The 19,277-nt window shown below is 37.6% G+C and overlaps 8 protein-coding genes across 8 annotated transcripts; 4 read left to right on the top strand and 4 right to left on the bottom strand.

Moving 5' to 3' along the window:
- The first annotated feature begins 58 nt into the window (after positions 1–58).
- EV154DRAFT_499068 (ribosomal protein L23-domain-containing protein) lies at positions 59–818 on the top strand. The gene has a single exon (XM_051600436.1). The coding sequence runs from the start codon at positions 315–317 to the stop codon at positions 720–722; it is 408 nt and encodes a 135-aa protein (XP_051460689.1). The 5' UTR covers positions 59–314; the 3' UTR covers positions 723–818.
- Positions 819–2,092: 1,274 nt separating this feature from the next.
- EV154DRAFT_499065 (uncharacterized protein) lies at positions 2,093–2,997 on the bottom strand. The gene has a single exon (XM_051600435.1). The coding sequence runs from the start codon at positions 2,977–2,979 to the stop codon at positions 2,173–2,175; it is 807 nt and encodes a 268-aa protein (XP_051460688.1). The 5' UTR covers positions 2,980–2,997; the 3' UTR covers positions 2,093–2,172.
- A 601-nt stretch (positions 2,998–3,598) lies between these two features.
- Positions 3,599–4,883, top strand: EV154DRAFT_549218 (P-loop containing nucleoside triphosphate hydrolase protein; the record flags this gene model as incomplete). Its single annotated transcript, XM_051604857.1, has 8 exons — positions 3,599–3,716; positions 3,839–3,870; positions 3,923–3,945; positions 4,021–4,147; positions 4,209–4,433; positions 4,496–4,539; positions 4,616–4,723; positions 4,796–4,883. The coding sequence occupies exons 2-8, from the start codon at positions 3,844–3,846 to the stop codon at positions 4,881–4,883; spliced, it is 642 nt and encodes a 213-aa protein (XP_051460687.1). The 5' UTR covers positions 3,599–3,716; positions 3,839–3,843.
- A 4,824-nt stretch (positions 4,884–9,707) lies between these two features.
- Positions 9,708–11,282, top strand: EV154DRAFT_97366 (P-loop containing nucleoside triphosphate hydrolase protein). Its single transcript, XM_051607872.1, has 5 exons — positions 9,708–9,984; positions 10,056–10,167; positions 10,232–10,338; positions 10,411–10,708; positions 10,784–11,282. Exons 1-5 carry the CDS (start codon positions 9,908–9,910, stop codon positions 11,219–11,221), a joined length of 1,032 nt encoding a protein of 343 aa, XP_051460686.1. The 5' UTR covers positions 9,708–9,907; the 3' UTR covers positions 11,222–11,282.
- Positions 11,252–13,456, bottom strand: EV154DRAFT_600147 (alkaline-phosphatase-like protein). Its single transcript, XM_051607152.1, has 9 exons — positions 13,383–13,456; positions 13,235–13,322; positions 12,935–13,171; positions 12,465–12,853; positions 12,253–12,404; positions 12,007–12,180; positions 11,661–11,910; positions 11,432–11,589; positions 11,252–11,358 (listed from the first exon to the last, which is right to left on the bottom strand). Exons 1-9 carry the CDS (start codon positions 13,434–13,436, stop codon positions 11,286–11,288), a joined length of 1,575 nt encoding a protein of 524 aa, XP_051460685.1. The 5' UTR covers positions 13,437–13,456; the 3' UTR covers positions 11,252–11,285.
- A 255-nt stretch (positions 13,457–13,711) lies between these two features.
- EV154DRAFT_499055 (uncharacterized protein) lies at positions 13,712–14,540 on the top strand. Its single transcript, XM_051600434.1, has 3 exons — positions 13,712–13,985; positions 14,051–14,298; positions 14,381–14,540. The coding sequence occupies exons 1-3, from the start codon at positions 13,740–13,742 to the stop codon at positions 14,487–14,489; spliced, it is 603 nt and encodes a 200-aa protein (XP_051460684.1). The 5' UTR covers positions 13,712–13,739; the 3' UTR covers positions 14,490–14,540.
- Positions 14,541–14,556: 16 nt separating this feature from the next.
- EV154DRAFT_600145 (histone methylation protein DOT1-domain-containing protein) lies at positions 14,557–16,672 on the bottom strand. The gene is made up of 5 exons (XM_051607151.1): positions 16,153–16,672; positions 15,953–16,058; positions 15,463–15,866; positions 15,150–15,378; positions 14,557–15,075 (listed from the first exon to the last, which is right to left on the bottom strand). Exons 1-5 carry the CDS (start codon positions 16,568–16,570, stop codon positions 14,688–14,690), a joined length of 1,545 nt encoding a protein of 514 aa, XP_051460683.1. The 5' UTR covers positions 16,571–16,672; the 3' UTR covers positions 14,557–14,687.
- Positions 16,673–16,923: 251 nt separating this feature from the next.
- Positions 16,924–18,679, bottom strand: EV154DRAFT_415461 (uncharacterized protein; the record flags this gene model as incomplete). Its single annotated transcript, XM_051595668.1, has 4 exons — positions 16,924–17,469; positions 17,512–17,832; positions 18,025–18,159; positions 18,245–18,679. 4 exons carry the CDS (start codon positions 18,677–18,679, stop codon positions 16,924–16,926), a joined length of 1,437 nt encoding a protein of 478 aa, XP_051460682.1.
- Positions 18,680–19,277: the final 598 nt, after the last annotated feature.

Raw genomic sequence — 19,277 nt, 5'->3', positions numbered from 1 at the left:
AAGTAGAAAAATATATACAGTGGCTTTTTTTTTTTTTTTTTTTTTTTTTTTTCTTGGGAAGCTGTGACTCTATTTTCCACCCAAAAAAAAAAAGAGGAGAGGGCCTTGTTCCACTTTCTACCCCCTACCTTGTTTTTGTGTATTTCCACTCTCCCTCACACGCATCTTTAAACAATGGCAACAGCATTCCGTCAGGGCCTTAGTACGTATTCATAAGCAAGAGAAAAACGACACACTACCTACAAGAAACTAACATTATTATTATTATTTTTAAAAAAAAAGACAAGGTGTATTTACCCAACATTGTTTTTAAAATGGTACGAGCACCCAATCTTCAACCTAACCAAGTGGCCTTCCGTGTCCCACCCAGCTGTAACAAGTTTGACATTCATTCGTACTTGACCAACATTTATGGTGTGGATGTCCAAGAAGTGCGTACCATGAATTATGCAACTGAACATAAAAAGGCACGTAACGGCAAGATGGAAGTGAAATCAGCTTCTTACAAGAAGGCTATTGTGACCCTGAACGAGACATTCCATTGGCCTAAGGACCCCGAGTGGTGCAAGTTGGACCAGGAACAAGGTAAACTTGGTTCCAAGGCAGCTGGTCGTAAATTAAAGGGATGGCGTTTCAGAGGTACCGAGGAGGAAAGATCCAAGTTGAAGAACGTCAATGATCAAATTCAAGCAAGAATGGAAGCTGAGCATAAGCAGAAATAAATCATCATCCCCCCGCCAGCCATTAAAAATTATCATGTAAATAAAATACTTTAGAAATGTGAAGCATCATCTATATATATATATATATCTATACACACTCACTATATAAGAAAGAAATTCCTACACCTTCCTATATTTATTTGTACTTTGTACCCTGTCAAAAAAAAAAATGCATTGCACTAGGAGTCAAAGATTCTCTTATCAATGTCACTTTTTTTTTTTCTTTTTTGGACGTAAACTGCAAAACAGTAATAACCCCTTATACCCCAAATGGGGAAATGATAGCTTGTATAAGCTTACTAAACTTGTGTGTCAAGTAGCACTTGAAGGGAGGGACAGTTAAACATAAGCGCTGATTCATGTTGTACTCTATCAAAGTACACTATAAAAAATAATGTTTTAGCATGTCACATAAGTGAAAAAAAAAAAGGCTAGTTTTAATCACCTTTATAAGCAGTGCTATCTATATACAAAGGGAAGCTATTAAGAAATATACAATAAAGAGGTTTTAAAGATCCAATTCTTTCAATAGATAACGACTAACGGAAAAAGAGTGAGTCAGATGATAGCATCTTATTGTCCCCCACTTCAATTTTTTTTTTTTTTTTTTTTTTTTTTTTTTACCGACTCTTACCGCTTTACAAGACACACACACCCTGTTTACATCCTTTTGTTTTGTCATTGTAGCTCTCTCCAGCAAATCGCAGGGAAATTGAAAACTCAGACAATGAATTTTTCCGATTGGGCGTATAGGGAGAGCAATTTTTACCAAGTTTACTAGACCACTAGAAAGTTAAAATATAGTTTAAAAAATATATATATATTTTTTTCCCGTCTATCCCCCTCTCATTCTACAGACACACAGACATGTGTGAGAGAAGAGTACATAAGCAGTATAATTCCCATGTGTGTAAATTACTTTACTAGAAATGTAACACTAGATCATTATATAATCCAGTTATATAATATATTTTCTTTATTGTATTTTTTTTTTATACCGGAAAAAAAGAAAAGGGGGGGCTACACGAAGATCCCCCCCCCCCCTCCTTCCCCGCAGAACCCATTTTCAGCTTCGCTGGGTCCCAGTGGAGTAGCTATAGTGTAACACGGTAATTTTATAGGGCGGGCTGTCTAAAATAATATGCCCCCCCATTGGTTTATTTTCCCTCTACACGGGTCTGTGCTGCAAAAAAAAAAAAAAAAAAAAAAAAAATGGTCCCTGAACTGTGGGGTAAGAATTTATTCAACTCCCAATTTTAGTTAAAAAAGAATGGGATATGTTCTAAACTGTGTAAAATAAAAAAATCATTCGATGAATACAAATAACAAAATGAGCTTTGTTTTTATTTTAATTTTTTTTTTTTTTTTTTGGAATCGTGAGTTATTTACATAGTGAAAGAGGGGGAAAAATATTTACGTGCAAATGTTTGTTTGTGAGGGGAAATGCTAATTAATTAGTGAATAATGTTTTAAAAGAAGGAAGTGTGAAATTATTTTGATTTGAATAATAATGGGATTCAAATAAAGAAGGCATGAATGCATCTTTAAAAGAAGGTAAAGAAATAGATTTTTCTGGTAAATGATGAGCGACGGTATACTGAGGTGTGGGGGATAGACATTCAGGCGAAGAATGAGAGGATGCATCGGATACGCGTCGTGTCAAATGGGGCACTTCACCTACAGTAATAACACTGGATGCATTGGAATCAAGGAGCTGTAGCATTCTCTCCTTGTCTGTCACTTCTTCTCTCGTCACTCGAATCCCATGATGTGTATCAATATGACGCACAAGCTGCCCCTTTCTCCAAAAGCTCTTGAAACATCCTGCTGCAAGACAATGGTGTAATTCAGATGAATTTAACGAGGAAGCTCTGTTCTCTCGTACGCGACGTTGCTGTGCCTGCATCTTTTTCATGAGCTCTATATCGGTATTGGAGGTACAGGAAAGACGCAAAACGGAACAATGTTGTTGTTGACGCATATAATCTTCTTCTTCCGATGGAACGTATTGTTTGCTTGACTTTCGTTTACGACGTACTGTCACTGCACATGATGAATTATGCACACGGATATGCCGTTGTAGTTCATCCGATCGAGCAAATCGTTTATCGCAGTGCTCGAATATGCATCCATGAGGTTTCTCTCCCGTGTGCGTTCTTACGTGTCGAACCTTGTGCTCTAACCGATAAAAAGATTTATCGCAAAAATCGCACTTGTAATGTCGAATTTCATTTAGTGTATTGATATAGTCATTCATATTTCTTCCTTTAAAAAAGTGTGTGTGTGTGTGTGTGAGAGAGAGAGAGAGAGAGAGAAAAAATCGTACCTTTTTTTTTTTGTCTCCCCCCACCCCTACTATTTATATTTATTTCAGCAATTAAAACCGGGACGAATCCAAGGCGGGAAATATTTTTTTTTTTATATATAATATATAATCCGGGATGCCTTATAAATTTACAATCATCTAATAAACAAATTGTTTCATAATCCCTTTTTTTCATCTTGACAGTAAACAAAAAAAAGTCAATTTTTTTTTAATCCTTATCATGCAAAAAAAATAAATTATAAGAGCAGTTCTTTTTTGTTTGCCCTTTCTTTATACTCATCCTTCTTTTTTTGCTTTGCGCGCGGCCATTTAACCCTGAGAAAAAAAAAAAAAAAAACTGGAAATGGAAAAAAGCGGGGAAAGGGTTTTTATTCCGTCTCTCTCCCCCCCCCCCTTTTTAAAGTATTTTAGGGTCCCAAACTACTGTGTGCGTCTAAAAAAGTTTTTCTCCCCTCCTCAATTGCCCATGTCATACATGACAAATGTGTTATCTAATAGAAACCTATTTCTATCCCGCTTCTTTCCAGTCCAATGACACACCCCTTCTATTGTTTATTTATTTTTTAAAAAATATAAAAAATACCCGATTAGGAAATACTTGTAAAAGCTTTTCATTGGAATTTCCCTGAAAAAAAAAAAGAGGGGGCGGGGACAAGGGGGGCTATTATGTAAGTTATGGGATTGAACAAGATAATGATACCTCTTTTTTATATAATGAGTCAAAAGAAACATAGAAAGTATAAATTAAATGTTTTTTTTTTATATATATATACAAAAAATTATAAATTAGTGAGCATGAATAAAGAAGTACTAAATTTAAAGGTAACCATAGACTTACAAACATAGAATTTCTATTGACCTTTTTCTTATTTAGATTATTATTCTCGGTAACAGTGGGTAACCCTTTTTTTTTTTTTTTTTTTTTTTTTTTTTTTACAAGAACACTCATTTTTTTTTAAAAAATATCTATAGTGTAGGAAAAACTGCCTTGATCAACAGATACACAAAGAACAAGTTTGTACCTCAAGCCAATGTCACTATCGGATCCGACTTTCTCTGTAAACTTCTAACAGTCAATGATCAACTACTCAATCTTCAGGTAGCTGCTTTCCCTTAAAAATTTCCTTTCTTTCCCCCCATTGACTTTTATTCTCTTTTAGATCTGGGACACATTTGGACAGGAAAAACACAATGCCCTCTCGGGTGCCTATTATCGTAATGCAGATTGTTGTATCCTCGTGTGTGATTTAAATGATAAATCAAGCAGTGATATGTTGGATCAATGGTACGCTACGTTGATCGGAAGCACGTGTGAGAAGAGTGCAGGTCCCATCCCTATTGTTGTTGTCGGTAACAAGATCGATGTTGATCTAAAAAAGAGAAGGGTACCCTCATACTGACTGAAAAAAAAAAAAGACTTTCTAAAAAAACTAAAACTAAAACTTAGGTCACCATGGATCATATAATGAAATCCTTTGATGACAATACACCGTAAACGTTTTTTTTTTTTTTTGTAGGAAAAAAAAAAAAAAGATAAATTAACACCCGTCCTTCTCATTTTTTTTAGATGCTATGAAACATCTGCAAAAGATTCAATTAATGTGGACGAATTATTCTTTACTGTCGCAAAGAAAGCATTAGAGCAACACAGAAATGATGAAGCCTTTTCATCAAGGTAAAAATCAATGAATGTGACATGATTTGCCTCACTTCTTATCCTAATAACCTTTTAATTTTTTTGTTTCAGTACAATAGATAACCTCATAAAAATTATGGAAACAGATGAAAAACTATTTAGCCAAAAGGGAAAAAACAAGAGTAATTGTACTTGTTAAAGTTTCATTTCTATATACTTGATTAAAAGAGAAAAAAAAAATTATTGACAGAAAAAAAAAATTATGCAGACTTATTCATTTAGGTGCTCCTCCATGATTTACACCCTGTCATTTTTTACACTTGTTCCAGTAATTAGGCTTCAATCGCCTGTCAAATAATGTATGACAGTGAACACTTTCTTTTCTTTTTGTAGGGAGGTCTTATTACCAGATAATTCTTTCTTTCAGTTTTTGCAGACTGTGTATATAAAAAGGAGAAAAAAAAAGTTATCTAGTAGAATTTAGACAATGCATTGAAATGGTCATGTTAGAGCATTCCCAACCGTGGATTAGATTAATGGATTATATCAGATCTAATACAATTTTTAATTAAAAGCATTCCCAACCGTGCATTAATTTTTTATTAGATTTAATTATTTTTCTACTTTTCATTACATATTGCTTAAATCTGAACAATAAATAATCCAAAAAAAAAAAATCATTATTTTTCTTTCCACACATAAATTTTTCAAATTTTACAAGTAAAAATGCCAACTGATCCTCTCAAGCGCAAGTCATCACCAAACTGGACTACCAAAGAAGATATGCAGCTGTGTCTATCATGGATTGCCATATCTAAAGATGGAATCGTTGGAAATGGACAAAAAATGGCCACCCTTTGGGCTGGTATCAGGAACAACTTTCGTGAGAACTTTGCAACGAATCAAGCCGCTGTATTGGTAGATCGTGACGACGATAGCTTTTATACCAGATGGAAAACCATCCAAAAACTGGTTTTAAAGTACACTTCTTTCTTTGACCAGGTTCAAAACGGTCCTTCTCCCAGTGGCTCTGGGCCCAACGAAATGGTAAGTAATATTTATTATGATTGTTTATAATGTAAATTTATCGATTACTTACCAACCAATCAATCAAAATAGATTGACAGAGCAGACGTGCTCTTCGAAAAAGACGTTGGTAAGCGATTTAATTTGCGGCACTGCTGGAAAATTCTTCGGGCAGAACCAAAGTTCAAGTCGATGCTTGAGGTTTCTGCCATCAAAGCCAAAGGAAAGCGAAAGGCAACAAATTCTTCAGCTGTGGAAGATGACGTTGACGAGGTCCGACCTATTGGTCGCAAGAAAGAGAAACGTTTGGCAAGCGGCGAAGGCTCAAAAGCCGCAAGTGAAAGTAGAAGTGCCAAGAACATCGAGCTTTTGCTTGAATGCAACAGGGAAAGGATAAGATTGTTACAGATGACAAGAGAAGACGAAATTATGAAAAAGGACATATACAGCGTAGATGATCTTGACTATCGTGAATTACTGATCGTACAGAAGAAGAGAATTTTGGCTCGGATGTGGGAAGAAGAACGTCGTCTTCAAAAGGAAAGTGAATCATCTTTGCTGAGAGAAGCCGAAAAAGACGAAGATGGGAGTAACGTGGAGGTACCAGAAGAAGTAAGCGAAGAAGTAAGAGAAGAAGTAGAAGTAGGGGGAGAAGAAGTTGGGGAAGAAGAAGAGGTAGACGAAGAGGTAGATTAAGAGTTACAAAATTCGGTATAAGATCTATAAAATAAAAATTAGTTTATATTTAAAGAAAGAAAATACATTTTGAAGTGGATTAAAAAATCGATTGAACTTTGGAAATAGCTACAACTATTGTCCAAGATCGAAGGAATGATTGTTCATCCATCGCTTCGCTGATTATTGATTGGTATAAATACTTAATACTTTTACCAGTGTTTTCAAAATTAGATAAAAGTTTCAACTTTGTTCTTTGTTTATTTTCTTTCATATATGTTTGTATGTATGTATTAAGTTTTTATTAATTTACGGCATATGTAACTACATGTTACCTTTCCTTTGCCATAAATGTTCAATTAAATCTTTTTGTAATTGGCTGTGGGTATGGGGATCTCTAATCGAGAAGTACTGTTCAACGAATTCATCAAATGTTAACTCCTCCCGAGATGATGAAGGTGTGGCAGAATGAGGAGTATAAATCAATTCAAGACCTTGCCCGCGTTCATTTTCCACTATTTTGTTGTGCAGAATGATGCAAGAGTTCATCACAGTTTCTATATCCCTCTTTTTAAACATCCGAGCTGGTCTTTGAACCATGGCGAATCTTGCTTGGAGAACACCAAACGCACGCTCTACATCTTTTCGTGTTGCCTCTTGCCCTGTTGCAAAATACTACGTTAAAGTCTTGTGTTAATATCAAAATAACCAAGTTTAGCTTCAGATAATATATGTGTACCTTCGATTTGGCTGTTTGCGGGTTAGGGATGGTTTTTACCAAAGTTGCGTACTTTGGGTAAATACCATCCGCCAGGTAATACCCCTTCGTGTAGGTATTGCCATTCACCTCAAACCTGACATCGGGGGTTACACCTTTTGCCAGGTCTGCAAACACAGGAGACCGATTGATGACATTAATGTCATTAAGTGACCCAGGGAGTCCGAAGAACGCATGCCAGATCCAGAGGTCATGTGAGGCTACGGCCTCCAGAATTACAGAGGGCCTCTTGCTCTTGCCGGTATACTGGCCATGTAAAGCTGTCGGGCAATTCTTCCACTCCCAGTGCATACAGTCAATTGATCCAAGCATGCCGGGGAATCCTCTCTCTTCTCCAACACGCAACAAACGGTCAACATCTTCCTGGTTGGGTGAACGGAGGTATTCCTCACCGAATACCTCGACAGTCGCCTTGCAGAACCGCTTCAGACATACCATGGCTGTAGAGTCGGCCATACGAAGGTATTCATCAACTGTATCTGCTGCTGATCCATACGCCAACTGTCTTATCGCAGCTGTTACTTTCTGCAAAGTGGACAACCCCAAATGGTTCGCTGCATCCACCTTTTGTTCAAAATAGCTATCATGGTTTTTTATAGCTTCAGCAATTTCCAAGAAGAGGTCGCGCTTCATTCGAAATCTTCTACGGAACATTTCATCGGAATAGACCGGAGTCTCGGAAAAGTAATCTCTCATAAGAGTATCGTGGCCTTCAATGTGTCCACGATCGATATAAGTGCGTCCCATAACGGAACCTTTTTGGGGTTGTACTTCCTCTTCTACTTCGACAGTATTCAACTCTTCGAACAAAACGTCTTCCATCATAGCATCCAATAATTCATCTTCTAAATATTCTGAGCAGTTGTACATTTTAAATAATAAGTTTGTAGTAAATAAGATAAATGTAAAAAAAATTCAGACAAGTTACAGAAAATAATAAAATATAATCATTTTTTTGGTTAATTAAACGTTTATGTGGGATTTATTAAAAATAATCCTTTTTTTTAATCCACGGTTGGGTGTAAAAAAATTACGCACATCTAAACCTTAAAAATTGAGCCAGATTTAATTAAAAAAATAATCCACGGTTGGGAATGCTCTTATGGGATCAGTCTATTCTCTACTTATTATTATCTATTAGTCACGTTTAAACAATGAGTGACTGATATCTTCAATCAGTTAATTCATTGCCCCCTTTCTTTGGGTCCATTATCTGCATTTATATTAATTTTTTTCTTTCTTTTTGTACAGGACAGATCCTCCACAGGTAACAATGACAATCAAAGGACTTCATGTCATCTGAAAAATGCGAATTTATCACTGATTGATGAGGAGATTGTCTTCACTGGTCGAGAGAAGCGCCATTGCAGACAATTCAGTTTGTATTTATTTCTCACTAACAATAAGGAGGCATACAAGATGATAACTTGCTACTTATTAAATACTTGAGTATTTATGCAGCGCCTTTTTTTTTTAAAGGGATGTTGACTTTTAAATATGGTTTAGAAGGGGAACATTCAAAAAACTCTCATCATGGAAAAGAAATAACCAGAAGGCACTCTTTTACCTGACGTTCAAGCGTTTGTTGCGGAAAAAAGAAAGTCACTTTTTTTTTTTTTTTTGTATAAAAGGAGGGTACTTTCCCCGCCCTTTTTTTTTTTCTCTCTTTTATCTCTTTGGCCTTCGTGGCCACATTTTTTTTTTTCGGTAAGTCTTCGTTACTTGAATACATCGGGACAGTGTTTCAAAAACCGTAGTATGCTTTAATCGGTAACGTGAGTGGAGTCTGCTGGTTGTTAAAAATCGCTAGGCAGTCAAGGGTTTTGCTGTGCATCGCGTGAGTGGGATCATTACTTTTTGCTTGAATCGGTTCATTCGGATTTGCCATCTGACTTGGGGTTTTCTAATCCTTTGTTCCAGTTACTTTTTACTAAACTAGTATCACACTACTCCCTTTTGATAGCCTTCCACCGGACGGCGGGTGGATTCAGGAGCGAGTTAAAAGACGGTGGATGGTCGTATACGTTTGAAAACCACAGTCTACACGCACTTTGGTCATTCTAAATGACAGTTTTAGTTACCCGAATGGCATCTTGTACGTTGCTTTTTTTTTGGGCCTTGTTTTACTTCCGCGCTAGAATTATTGCAATTCGATAGGCAGCCAAAAAGTATGGGCATCCTTTTGGACAGCCTCTGGTGTTAGGGGGGAGTATTCTTTAAAAATGCTTGCATAATAATTGCAAGTACACTTTATCACTTCTAAAGCGTCTCTCAAAAAGATTTTTTGTTTGTTTGTTTTGAGGCTTGTGATTATATCAGACTCCTTTTTAAAGGACTCTCTCATAATTGACACTATTGACAAACAGTATACTCAAAAGGGATAGAAAGTCAGTCTCTACTGTATTCTTTTGCAACACTGATGGAGTCTCAGTCAAAAATCGTCCATGACAACGTCTTTTTTTTCCCCAGGATTTTTCCTCTGGTTATACTGTGACATTTTGAAGTTATCCTTCATTTCAACACCATGAGTGAATCCGGAAAAAAAGTATTTGGATGGACAGTTCCTTATCGTTCATGTCTTGTTTAGTCAATGTATATATAAAACTGTGTTCTCATAAAAAAAAGCAGTCTTGACGTTTTTTTTTCTGGGACAAACGCGGTTTTCACGCGCTCTTTCTCTCCCCTCTTTTCTAGAAAAAAAAAAAAAGCTCTCTTTCACACCTTTTATATATTGATTACCCAACATGAGTACTGCCATGGATATCGATGCACCCAATGTGAGTGAATCCAATTCAGAAACCTCGGACTTTTACGCCCCTTGGTAAATAACCTACGCTTCACTATTTAACACACAAGACATTAACCTCCCCCCCTTTTTTTTCATTGAAACAGGCTCGAAAAGTACAGACCAAGAGTATTGGACGATATTGTTGGTAACGAAGATATCGTTTCTCGCTTAAAAGTTATTTCAAGAGACGGTAATGTGCCAAACATTCTCCTCGTTGTAAGTCTCATGTCACTCTATATATATATATAAACCTGACATCTTATTTCTTCTCATATGAAAGGGTATGTCTGGTATCGGTAAAACCACCAGTATTCTGTGTTTAGCTGCTGAATTACTCGGTCCTTCCTATAAAGACGCCGTACTTGAATTAAATGCATCCGACGACAGGTAAACAACTCAAAGTGGCCCCCCCTTTTTTTTTATGTACTAAATACGGCAGATAAATAACGTCTTATAAAGATCGATCGACACAGTCAGAGACAATATTAAGAAATTCGCACAAAAGAAAGTGACGTTACCACCTGGAAAGCACAAGATCATTATTTTAGATGAAGCCGATAGTATGACGGGAGGTGCACAACAAGCTCTCCGTCGAACCATGGAACTTTACACAAATACCACACGATTTGCTTTAGCCTGTAACGAATCCAGTAAAATCATTGAACCACTTCAATCGCGTTGTGCCGTCTTACGATATGAAAAGTTGACAGATGAGCAGGTCTTGCATCGTTTATTACAAATCTGTGAGAAAGAGAACGTGAGTGTTCCCGTACTTTTTTCTTTTATGACAGCTGAAAAGACTTAAAAACATTTCAATTATTATTATTTTTAGGTCCAATATAACGATGAAGGCTTAGAGGCTATTATCTTTACAGCGGATGGCGATATGCGACAAGCCATCAACAATTTACAGGCCACCCATTTTGGCTCTGATTTTGTCAATGAAGAAAACGTCTTCAAGATCTGTGACCAACCTCATCCTGCCATTGTCAAGGAAATTCTCGATAGTTGCTCTCGTTGTGAGATTGATAAAGCCGTTGGTCTGATGAAGAAGCTGTTTTATTCGGGTTATGCAGCCGTGGATATCGTCACTACCTTTTTCCGGGTTGCTAAATCCTATGTTGATATGGACGAACAGTTTCGTTTGGATTGTATGAAACCCATTGGTGAAACAAACTTGAAGGTGAATAAGGGGTATATTTCTTTATTACAACTTGAGGGTATGTTGGCCGATATTTGTATGGTCTCTCCAGCCTTTGCCACCTTGTAATTTAATAATCATAATAATAATAATAATAATAAAAAAAAAAAAAAATGATTTTTTATTGTTTCAATCAATCGGAATGAAGGTCATGTTTAGACCATTTGGGAAGTACTTTTGTTGTCATCGACTTGCCTCTTTCACCCCTAAATGATTATACACATGAAAGTTTCAGTTAAAAATCTTTTTCTGTTATAAAACAAGTTCTCTATTATTTACTTGATTAATCGCTTGGTAATATCCTCCAAATTTAAACCCAAGTAATCCACAATGAAATCACCAATCTCTGTATTCTCATGGTTTCCTCTTAGGGTCTCTGTTTGATGACCATACGCATACAAGTTGACATCCACCGCCGTGTGACCCATCGTTGTCCACTAAATAATAATAATAAAGTTTTTAGTTTCAACCTATTTTTGTCCCGCAGTGTAATAGCATTTATTATTACCCCAATTTGAGCGCGTTTGCTGACCAAATCGGAAAGAATCACAATGAAAAACTCTACACCTGTACCACTACTTTTCCATGCCCATAAATGAGCTAATTCTTCCTCTGTGGTATCCTTAATTCCCAGTCCTTGTTCAATAATCGTATACAGCAGGTATTCTTTTGTATCGGTCTTTTCTCGTACCGCTTTCGCCCACATGAAACCCAACACCTCTGACGAATTACGAACCTGGTCTAATACTTGAGGATTCCTGAAGAAGAAGAGGACAACCCCCATTAGCCCCTTCTCAAAAAATAAAATAAAAATAAAACACAATTTTTTTTTTTTTTTTTTTTTTTTTTGTTACCATTCGTATTCAGGATACGTGTCAGTGGTTTGTCTTCCCACCGTAAGTCCACCTGTTTCATGATCACTGGTTGAGATGACGACCGTACCAGGATTCTCCGCTGCAAACTTTAATACAGCCTTTACAGTTTCTTGGTATTCCCAAATCTCGTGAAAATGCGCTGCAGGATCATTACTGATAAAATAGATGTCTTTTAGATAAAACACTCTTTTCAAAAAAAATTTTTTTTTGTTAGAGGTCACCTACTTGTGACCAGCCATGTCAATTCGACTTCCTTCCACCATCAAGAAAAACCCATGCTTCTTGCTCGATTTCTTGAGAATGGCTAGCGCCTTTTGTGTCATTTCTGGGAGAGATGGCTGGATCGATGGATCATTATCAATGGCATAATCCATATGCTTTTAATTGTACGTGTGAGAAAAAGAGAGAGAAAGAGAGAGAGAGGGGAAGAAACTTACATCGTTGGCAAATAAACCCAACAAGGGTAACTTGGCATGTTCATCTAAATCATCAAACGCTTCACGACTTGACTTGACCTGCCATCCAAAATCCTCCTTAGCCTTTGTCAGCAAATCCAGTTCATCCGTTCGACAACTCCCTTCTGTCGCGTTGCTCAAAAAATGACAGAGACCTCCACCAAACATCAGATCTACTGTCCTTCCTAGTGTCGTATAACCCACCTGTTGCTCTGCAATCGTGTTCTCCCAATCGCGCCAATTCACATGCGCCGAAAATGACGCGGGCGTAGCATGCGTGATACGAGATTTGACGACCAAGCCTGTCTTCATATGACGATGAAGCTTTGCAGATTCTAAAACGGTACCACAAGGAACTTTCTGCGGATCCACTATTTATATATATATAAACAAACAAAATGAGTCATTCTTTCCTGATTCATAAGTTTCCCATCGCCTTTTTTTTTTTTTACCTCCAATTGCTCCGTTGTAGGATTTGAGGGCGCAAGCAAAGGCAGTGGCTCCAGCAGCACTATCGGTAATTAAACTCGAACTGCTCTGGGTACGACTTTGTCCCACCATGATCTTGTCCAGTGGAAAGACCGCTTTGACAGGTAAATCTTCTTTCCAACTGTAATACTGTCGTGCAAATGTTTCTGAAGCAGGACCAAACCCATCACTCACCATCATGATCACGTTCCGTCTAGGCTCTACCTTCTCTATCAGTCTCTCTTTTTTTTTTGATATACTAAAAAAGATGGATCTTTTTTTACCTTTCTTGAAGCTCTGCACAGACACCAAAATTATTCCCGCAACGCAAAAAAGCGAATACAACAAGAACCGTCCATATTGACGTTGTTTCTAGCAATGGAAAATTAAGGTACAACACACTCACTTTTTTTTCTTTTTTTTTTTTTTTACCTTGGGTAAAAGTGTCTCTTCATCCTCGTTCTTTTCAAAAAACTTGCTTCTCATTTTTTATTTTTTTTAGGAAGAATAAAAAAAGATAGATACAAAAAAAAAAAAAACGTAAACTCTATTTATGCCGTTTTTTTAAAAGTCAACTGTCAATCTTTTTTTAAACGGGGTCACAAGACGTCAAATTTAGGATGAAATCATACCCTTAAAAGAAAATACATGAGAAAACTCCTTAAATCACTCAATTTACACCTACAAACCCCCTTTCATCATTAGTTTTTTTTAAATAAATAAAAAAATAAATTACAATTCTTCTTTTTTTTTATCTGCTTTTTTTTTTCTTTTCTTTATAAAAAAAAAATGAATAACGCTTGGGACAACGATCCTACTTGGGAAAGTAACAAACAAGAGGTTCCATCACATGATCTTCATGCATCCGGTGCAAGTATCGATATCCCTCCAATAACACCACCACCAGCAGCAGCAGTCACTGTAGAAGAAGAACAGCAGCAGCATCGTAACCCAAGTCTGTCTCGATGTCTCATTCGATCCTGGCAGTGTTTGGCTTCCATTGCTGCATTAGGGTTTCAAGTTGGTGCAACATCGGTACAATCACACACACACTTTCCCCGCTCTTATCATTTTTTTATTCACTTTTTCTCTTATTATAGTTCTCTGGTGAGGAAATACCGTTTGGTAAAGCAGGTCTATTATACTATGGTCACGTCATCTGTTGTCTGTCCATCCTCTGGAGCGCATTCAATATCTTTGTCTATCTCACCAGACGTTTCGGTACAGGCCATAAAATCAAACGCTTTCTTTCCACCTTGTTTGATCTGACCTTGACAGCCTTATTTGGTGTCTGTGTCTTTTATGAAATCGCAACCTATCGTTGTAAACCAGGCATGCACAACGGATGGTAAAAAAAAAAAAAAAAAAAAAAAAAAACCCTTTTTTGTTGTTGTTGTTGTTGTAGTAGTAGACACTCACTCTACTTTTAGGTGTGATTTTTATAACACTGGCATCTTTTTTCTTATGTCGCTGTTCCTGACATACACTGTACATGCATTATGGGACTTGTTTGGAGCCATGGATTGCCTTCGACGCTAATTTTTTCCAGTGGGATAAAAAAAACAGACTTTATAATATGTAAAAAAGAAGAAAAAAAAAATGTATTCGAATATATGAAATAAAGAAAATAATAATAATAATAATAATAGTATGAACAAAAAGAAAGGGGGGGGGGGGAGGGGGATGAGGGAGGAAAAGGGTTTCTTTTTTTTTTATAGGGAGGTTTTTTCTTATATATTAATGACCATACATTTCTTCAAAATAAGGTGCTAAACGACCTCGATCCACTGTGGCAATATAATAATGACCTCCATTATTCGTCCAACTCACAGCCTCTGAGTAATATTCAAACTCTTCCACTCGTAAAATAGATTCGGGCATATTCAGAGTACGCTGGTTGATCTTGTGGTGTTTGGGCACAAATGACTTTAATGAAATAATCCGTGTACCTTCCTTCAAATCCAAAAACAGTTGCGCTAAAGCTTGATTTGTAGCCGCATCAAACGCATAATTGTTCACTAAAAGTACATCCGATCGTTTCAGTGTCGCATACAAATCGTTAGCCGCCACATCTAAGAAATCTCCGTGCCTGAAATGGATTTTACCCGTAGGAAGACGCCAAGCCCTAATCATATTTAGTGTATGTGTGATTAGTTTACCTCTGACACATTTTTTTTTCATATATATATAAAAACTCACTTCATGCGCGCCGCATATTCCTTCAACTGTCGCTTGGCAAATTTACACGGTGTCTCCATAATTTCAATACCATACGCCTCACATCCTGTCTGTGCTGCTACTTGAAGTACCACGTTGCCTATACCACACCCCAAATCCATAAACACACTTTTTGAATTCACACCAGTTTTCGAAATAAAGTCTTTTACTAAAATAGGGTTGATCTCTCCATACACGTTATTCGAAAAGGCTATTGAAAAAAAAAAAAAAATTCCATTTGTTAGTTTACCTTCCTCTTTCTATCATCCTTTTTCCTCTCTCTCTCTTTCTTTACCTTGGTAATTGTTCAGGGCATCCGATTGACGAGCCACCGTACGACTATAGACCTGAAAAAGAATATGACAAGCTAAATCATAATTGGGATGACACATGGCCTTGGCATTCTTGCTAATGACCCCTTCCGCTTTCAAACGTCGCATCACCTTGTTGAAATCTTTGACGGCTTGTGAGAACCCGGCACTGCTACGTCGATTACGGTATTTGGTCAGATTGCGCATAATCCCATGCGACTGATTGCCAAGCAGTTTTTGTTGTTCACCCGGTAAAAGATAACAATCGTAAATAAATTCACAGGTACGCATTAGGTCCGTAATGGGGTTGTATTCATCCTTGTCTTCTTCTTCCTCTTCGTTGCTTTTACCCGTGGTATTTTTTAATACTGGCTTTAATAAAAGAAAGCTTTTTTTTTTTTTTTTATAAAAAAGGAAAGGAGGGTTATTAGTCTATGAAAGGTACTTAAACAGAAAAAAAAAAAAGATACCTACTTTTCAGGCTCAATAGAACCAGGATACTCCAACACAACACGCAAATTCTTTTCTTTGGTGGTAGGAGCGGTTTGACCAGGACTATCGGCATCGGTTTCTGTAAAATCTAACAACAACAACAACAAAAAAGTTAGCCATCGCTTCTTCTTTCTTTTTTTAACATGTCTTTCTTTTGTTTTTTTTTACCAAGAGGGACTTACATGGCCTATATTGACTTATCTCTGCTTGTACAATGCGATCGGAATGCGTAATGGATTTACCAGGTTTCACTATGGGTGCCTTTTCTCTACTAATTTTCTTATCTCGAGGATTCTCAACCGAACTAGACAGTCTTCTTTTTGTACTGTTAACATCGGCTTTCGTCGATTCTCCACTCTTTTTCTCTGTCTCCACCACTGGCTGTGATTGAGCTTGGGCTGCCTGTGCTGCTTCCGCTTCCGCTGCTGTTGCTGCTGCTGCTGCTGCTGCTGCTTGGGCGGCTTTGGCAGCAGCGGCCGCAGCAGCTAGTTTGCTAGCCATAACTTTCTTGGGTGGTAACGTCACCGTTTGTTTATTCTGGTCCTTTTCAACAAGAAGGTGACTTCTGTCTTCCGTCTTTGAAGAGTCTATGGTTGTCATTTTGGCTTTGTTATTTTTTTTTTGCTGTATTCAAATTTTTTTAAAAAAGAAAACAAAAAAAAGGGAGAGAAAAAAAGTGAGTGTTTGCAACCCCCCTCAATTGGGCATAGGCGGACATTGAACATGCGGTCTGGGACGTCGTTTTTTTTTTTGTAAACCAATTGATGTAGAGATAGATTTTTGACATGAATAGGGGAGTTACTGAAAGACCACTTTTGTTAAATCAACAGGTTAAAAAAAAAAAAAAATCTGGCAGCTTTTATCCCGTAGTAACATGTTTTCCTTAATGAATGGTTATTTTATGAAAAAAAAAAAAAAAAAAAATCAAAAATAACGAAAAAAAAAGAAAATGATTATAAAGACATCATGTTATTGTAGTTAGGACCATTTGGACGCGCTTGTTGCTGCATTTGCATTTGCATTTGCAATTGATATTGTTGTTGTTGTAATTGTAATTGCTGTAATGCTTGAGGTGATTGATGTTGCTGTTGCATTTGTTGTTGTTGTAGTTGTTGATGCTGATGTTGTTGTGGATGCTGATGACGTTGATTGCCGTTTAAAAACATGGCAGGATGACCCCCACCTGCCAACTGCTGTTGAAGTTGAGCTGGTGTAATAATACTAGCAATTGCATTTGCTTTACTGATACGTTTCGCCATCTCTTGTCGAATGAATAATACTTTTCTCTTGAAAGCTCCCTGATCTTGTTCCAATTGACGTTTTTCTTTTTCCAACTGAATCTTTTGTTCCTCCACCATACTTTCTAAACCCCCATAATGACTCGCTTGTTGTTGATATTGAGTCAGTTTATGTCGGATCAATGTATTGGTCAATTCACATAAATCTGATTCTTCTGTTTCACTCTTTACAGATTTCATCATCTCCATCTCTTCCTTTGACTCTTCCGATCCTTCCTCCCTTTTGATACCCGTTCCATGCACAGCAGGCACAATTTGGAATGTCTGGATATCTCCAGCCGCTGCTGCCACTTGTGGCTCCACCGAGGATGCCAAAAATGCCACCGCTGCCATAATCGGATTCTCACGATGCGGCTGTGCATCATACTGAAGCAAACCCAATTTCTCTACCTCCACATCATGAAATGGATCGTTCATCGGCAGTTGAAGGTAATGCAGGATACATTCATCATGTGTACGCGTTCCTACATGATTTGACACCTTTTCCCAATCATCACCAAATAGACCCAATCCTTCCTTCAACAATGACTCCTCTTCCTCTTCCCATACATCATCCACTTTGACCTCATTCAATCGTTCCACACGGAATCGTCCATTCCCGCATTCACGTGGATATTTGCCTGCCATAAAACACGGCTTGCAAATGTAAAAATCAGGTACCGTTGTACTACAGTATTGCTCTCCTTCACATTTTGTGCCACAACTAGAACATGTTTGTGCTCGCTTCTCTTTCTTGTCATCGTAATCAATCTCCACTCGCGTCTCCTTCTCTTCTTCCTCCTCCTCTTCCTTTTGTTTGTACTCGGCTTCCTCTGAAGGTTGATCAATCACCACTTTATATTGACTATCAAAAGGTGGGCTTAGCGATGACAATTTTGCCTCTGGATCAACCTATAGGTGATATATATATATATATATAAAAACTTATGAGCAAACATTCCAACCTCCCCCTGGGTGTCTGTTAAGAAACATTTACCTGATAGTTAATCAATCCCCACTGTTCCAAAAACGAATGCACGCGAAGAATAGCACACACATCACCCGTTAAATTGCGTCTACAAGCTGTAATGGTGAGATACTCAATAGGGTTCATACGATAGGTATTGATCATGAAATCACGGTATTCCTTGTACACTGTAGGTGTCTTGGATTTATTGCGATCATTAAAGAACTCGGGTAACGCTTTTGACTCAATACGATTCACCGTCGTGATATCAAACCATGCAGCGTACGAAGGAATGATAATATCATGCGTCTGTAATGACACATAACGTTGTGGGTCTTCCTCCGGTAAAGGAATCGATGCAAGATCTACCGGTAAAAGATTGGCGGCAAGATCCACCGCTGTTGTTGTTGTTGTTGTTGTTGTTGTTGCTGTGGGTGGTTCCACTTTGATAGCTTCCTCTGTCATTTCCTCCCCTTTTCCATGTTGTTTGGCCTTCTTGGTCATGTTCTCCACCACAGTCATATCTTGCACAGGAACAGATCGCTTCTTCATACGCACTCCCTGTGGGTAGTGGTAATCCGAGGGTAACATCCATTCATTGTATTTATAACTGTCGATCACCCAAGTGGCTTTCACATGCCATGGACCCAATGCATCCTCATGAGGCTTCTGTTGTTGTTGTTGTTGGCCTTGGGGTAATTCGTCTACCATGCGGTTGTAAGATTCAGGTAAGCCAATATAGTGAATCAATGACCTTCCATTCTTTTGTTCTTGGATATAATAGAGAGGGTGCTCTGTGTTAAATACTGGGTCTTCGTCATGATACACAATATGAGTTGCATCCGACGTATCCTCCACTACACGACCTAAGAGAATAAGATGTTCAGTGTCCCGCACCCCTCCTTTTTTTTTTTCAACTCGTTTTATTATTTATTTATTTTAGTTACCACCCAACGATTGAACCATGTGAGCCCATGAGTTCATTTTCACTGTCGGAATATGTTCATCAAATGCAACGACGGGAGGTAGATAATAACCGTCCTGTTGTAATTGGAGTGCAATG

This window comes from Mucor mucedo (assembly GCF_025094135.1).
Source record: "Mucor mucedo strain NRRL 3635 chromosome Unknown EV154scaffold_18, whole genome shotgun sequence".
Taxonomy (NCBI): Eukaryota; Fungi; Mucoromycota; class Mucoromycetes; order Mucorales; family Mucoraceae; genus Mucor; species Mucor mucedo.
The sequence above is the reverse complement of the archived record's forward strand: the minus strand, read 5'-3'. Positions and strand labels throughout refer to the sequence as shown.

What these genes read in the sequence shown, in the direction of transcription:
- EV154DRAFT_499068 (XM_051600436.1), top strand. Translation starts at nt 315, where the DNA reads ATGGTACGAGCACCCAATCTTCAACCTAACCAAGTGGCCTTCCGTGTC.
- EV154DRAFT_499065 (XM_051600435.1), bottom strand. Translation starts at nt 2,979, where the DNA reads ATGAATGACTATATCAATACACTAAATGAAATTCGACATTACAAGTGC.
- EV154DRAFT_97366 (XM_051607872.1), top strand. Translation starts at nt 9,908, where the DNA reads ATGAGTACTGCCATGGATATCGATGCACCCAATGTGAGTGAATCCAAT. An exon ending in TGCCAAACATTCTCCTCGTT is followed by an intron (nt 10,168 to 10,231) that starts GTAAGTCTCATG and finishes CTCATATGAAAG; the next exon opens with GGTATGTCTGGTATCGGTAA. An exon ending in TTAAATGCATCCGACGACAG is followed by an intron (nt 10,339 to 10,410) that starts GTAAACAACTCA and finishes CGTCTTATAAAG; the next exon opens with ATCGATCGACACAGTCAGAG.
- EV154DRAFT_600147 (XM_051607152.1), bottom strand. Translation starts at nt 13,436, where the DNA reads ATGAGAAGCAAGTTTTTTGAAAAGAACGAGGATGAAGAGACACTTTTA. An exon ending in AAGAGACACTTTTACCCAAG is followed by an intron (nt 13,323 to 13,382) that starts GTAAAAAAAAAA and finishes TTCCATTGCTAG; the next exon opens with AAACAACGTCAATATGGACG. An exon ending in ACGTATCCTGAATACGAATG is followed by an intron (nt 11,911 to 12,006) that starts GTAACAAAAAAA and finishes CTTCTTCTTCAG; the next exon opens with GAATCCTCAAGTATTAGACC.
- EV154DRAFT_499055 (XM_051600434.1), top strand. Translation starts at nt 13,740, where the DNA reads ATGAATAACGCTTGGGACAACGATCCTACTTGGGAAAGTAACAAACAA. An exon ending in TTCAAGTTGGTGCAACATCG is followed by an intron (nt 13,986 to 14,050) that starts GTACAATCACAC and finishes CTCTTATTATAG; the next exon opens with TTCTCTGGTGAGGAAATACC. An exon ending in CCAGGCATGCACAACGGATG is followed by an intron (nt 14,299 to 14,380) that starts GTAAAAAAAAAA and finishes CTCTACTTTTAG; the next exon opens with GTGTGATTTTTATAACACTG.
- EV154DRAFT_600145 (XM_051607151.1), bottom strand. Translation starts at nt 16,570, where the DNA reads ATGACAACCATAGACTCTTCAAAGACGGAAGACAGAAGTCACCTTCTT. An exon ending in GATAAGTCAATATAGGCCAT is followed by an intron (nt 16,059 to 16,152) that starts GTAAGTCCCTCT and finishes TGTTGTTGTTAG; the next exon opens with ATTTTACAGAAACCGATGCC. An exon ending in GGTTCTATTGAGCCTGAAAA is followed by an intron (nt 15,867 to 15,952) that starts GTAGGTATCTTT and finishes AAAAAAAAAAAG; the next exon opens with CTTTCTTTTATTAAAGCCAG.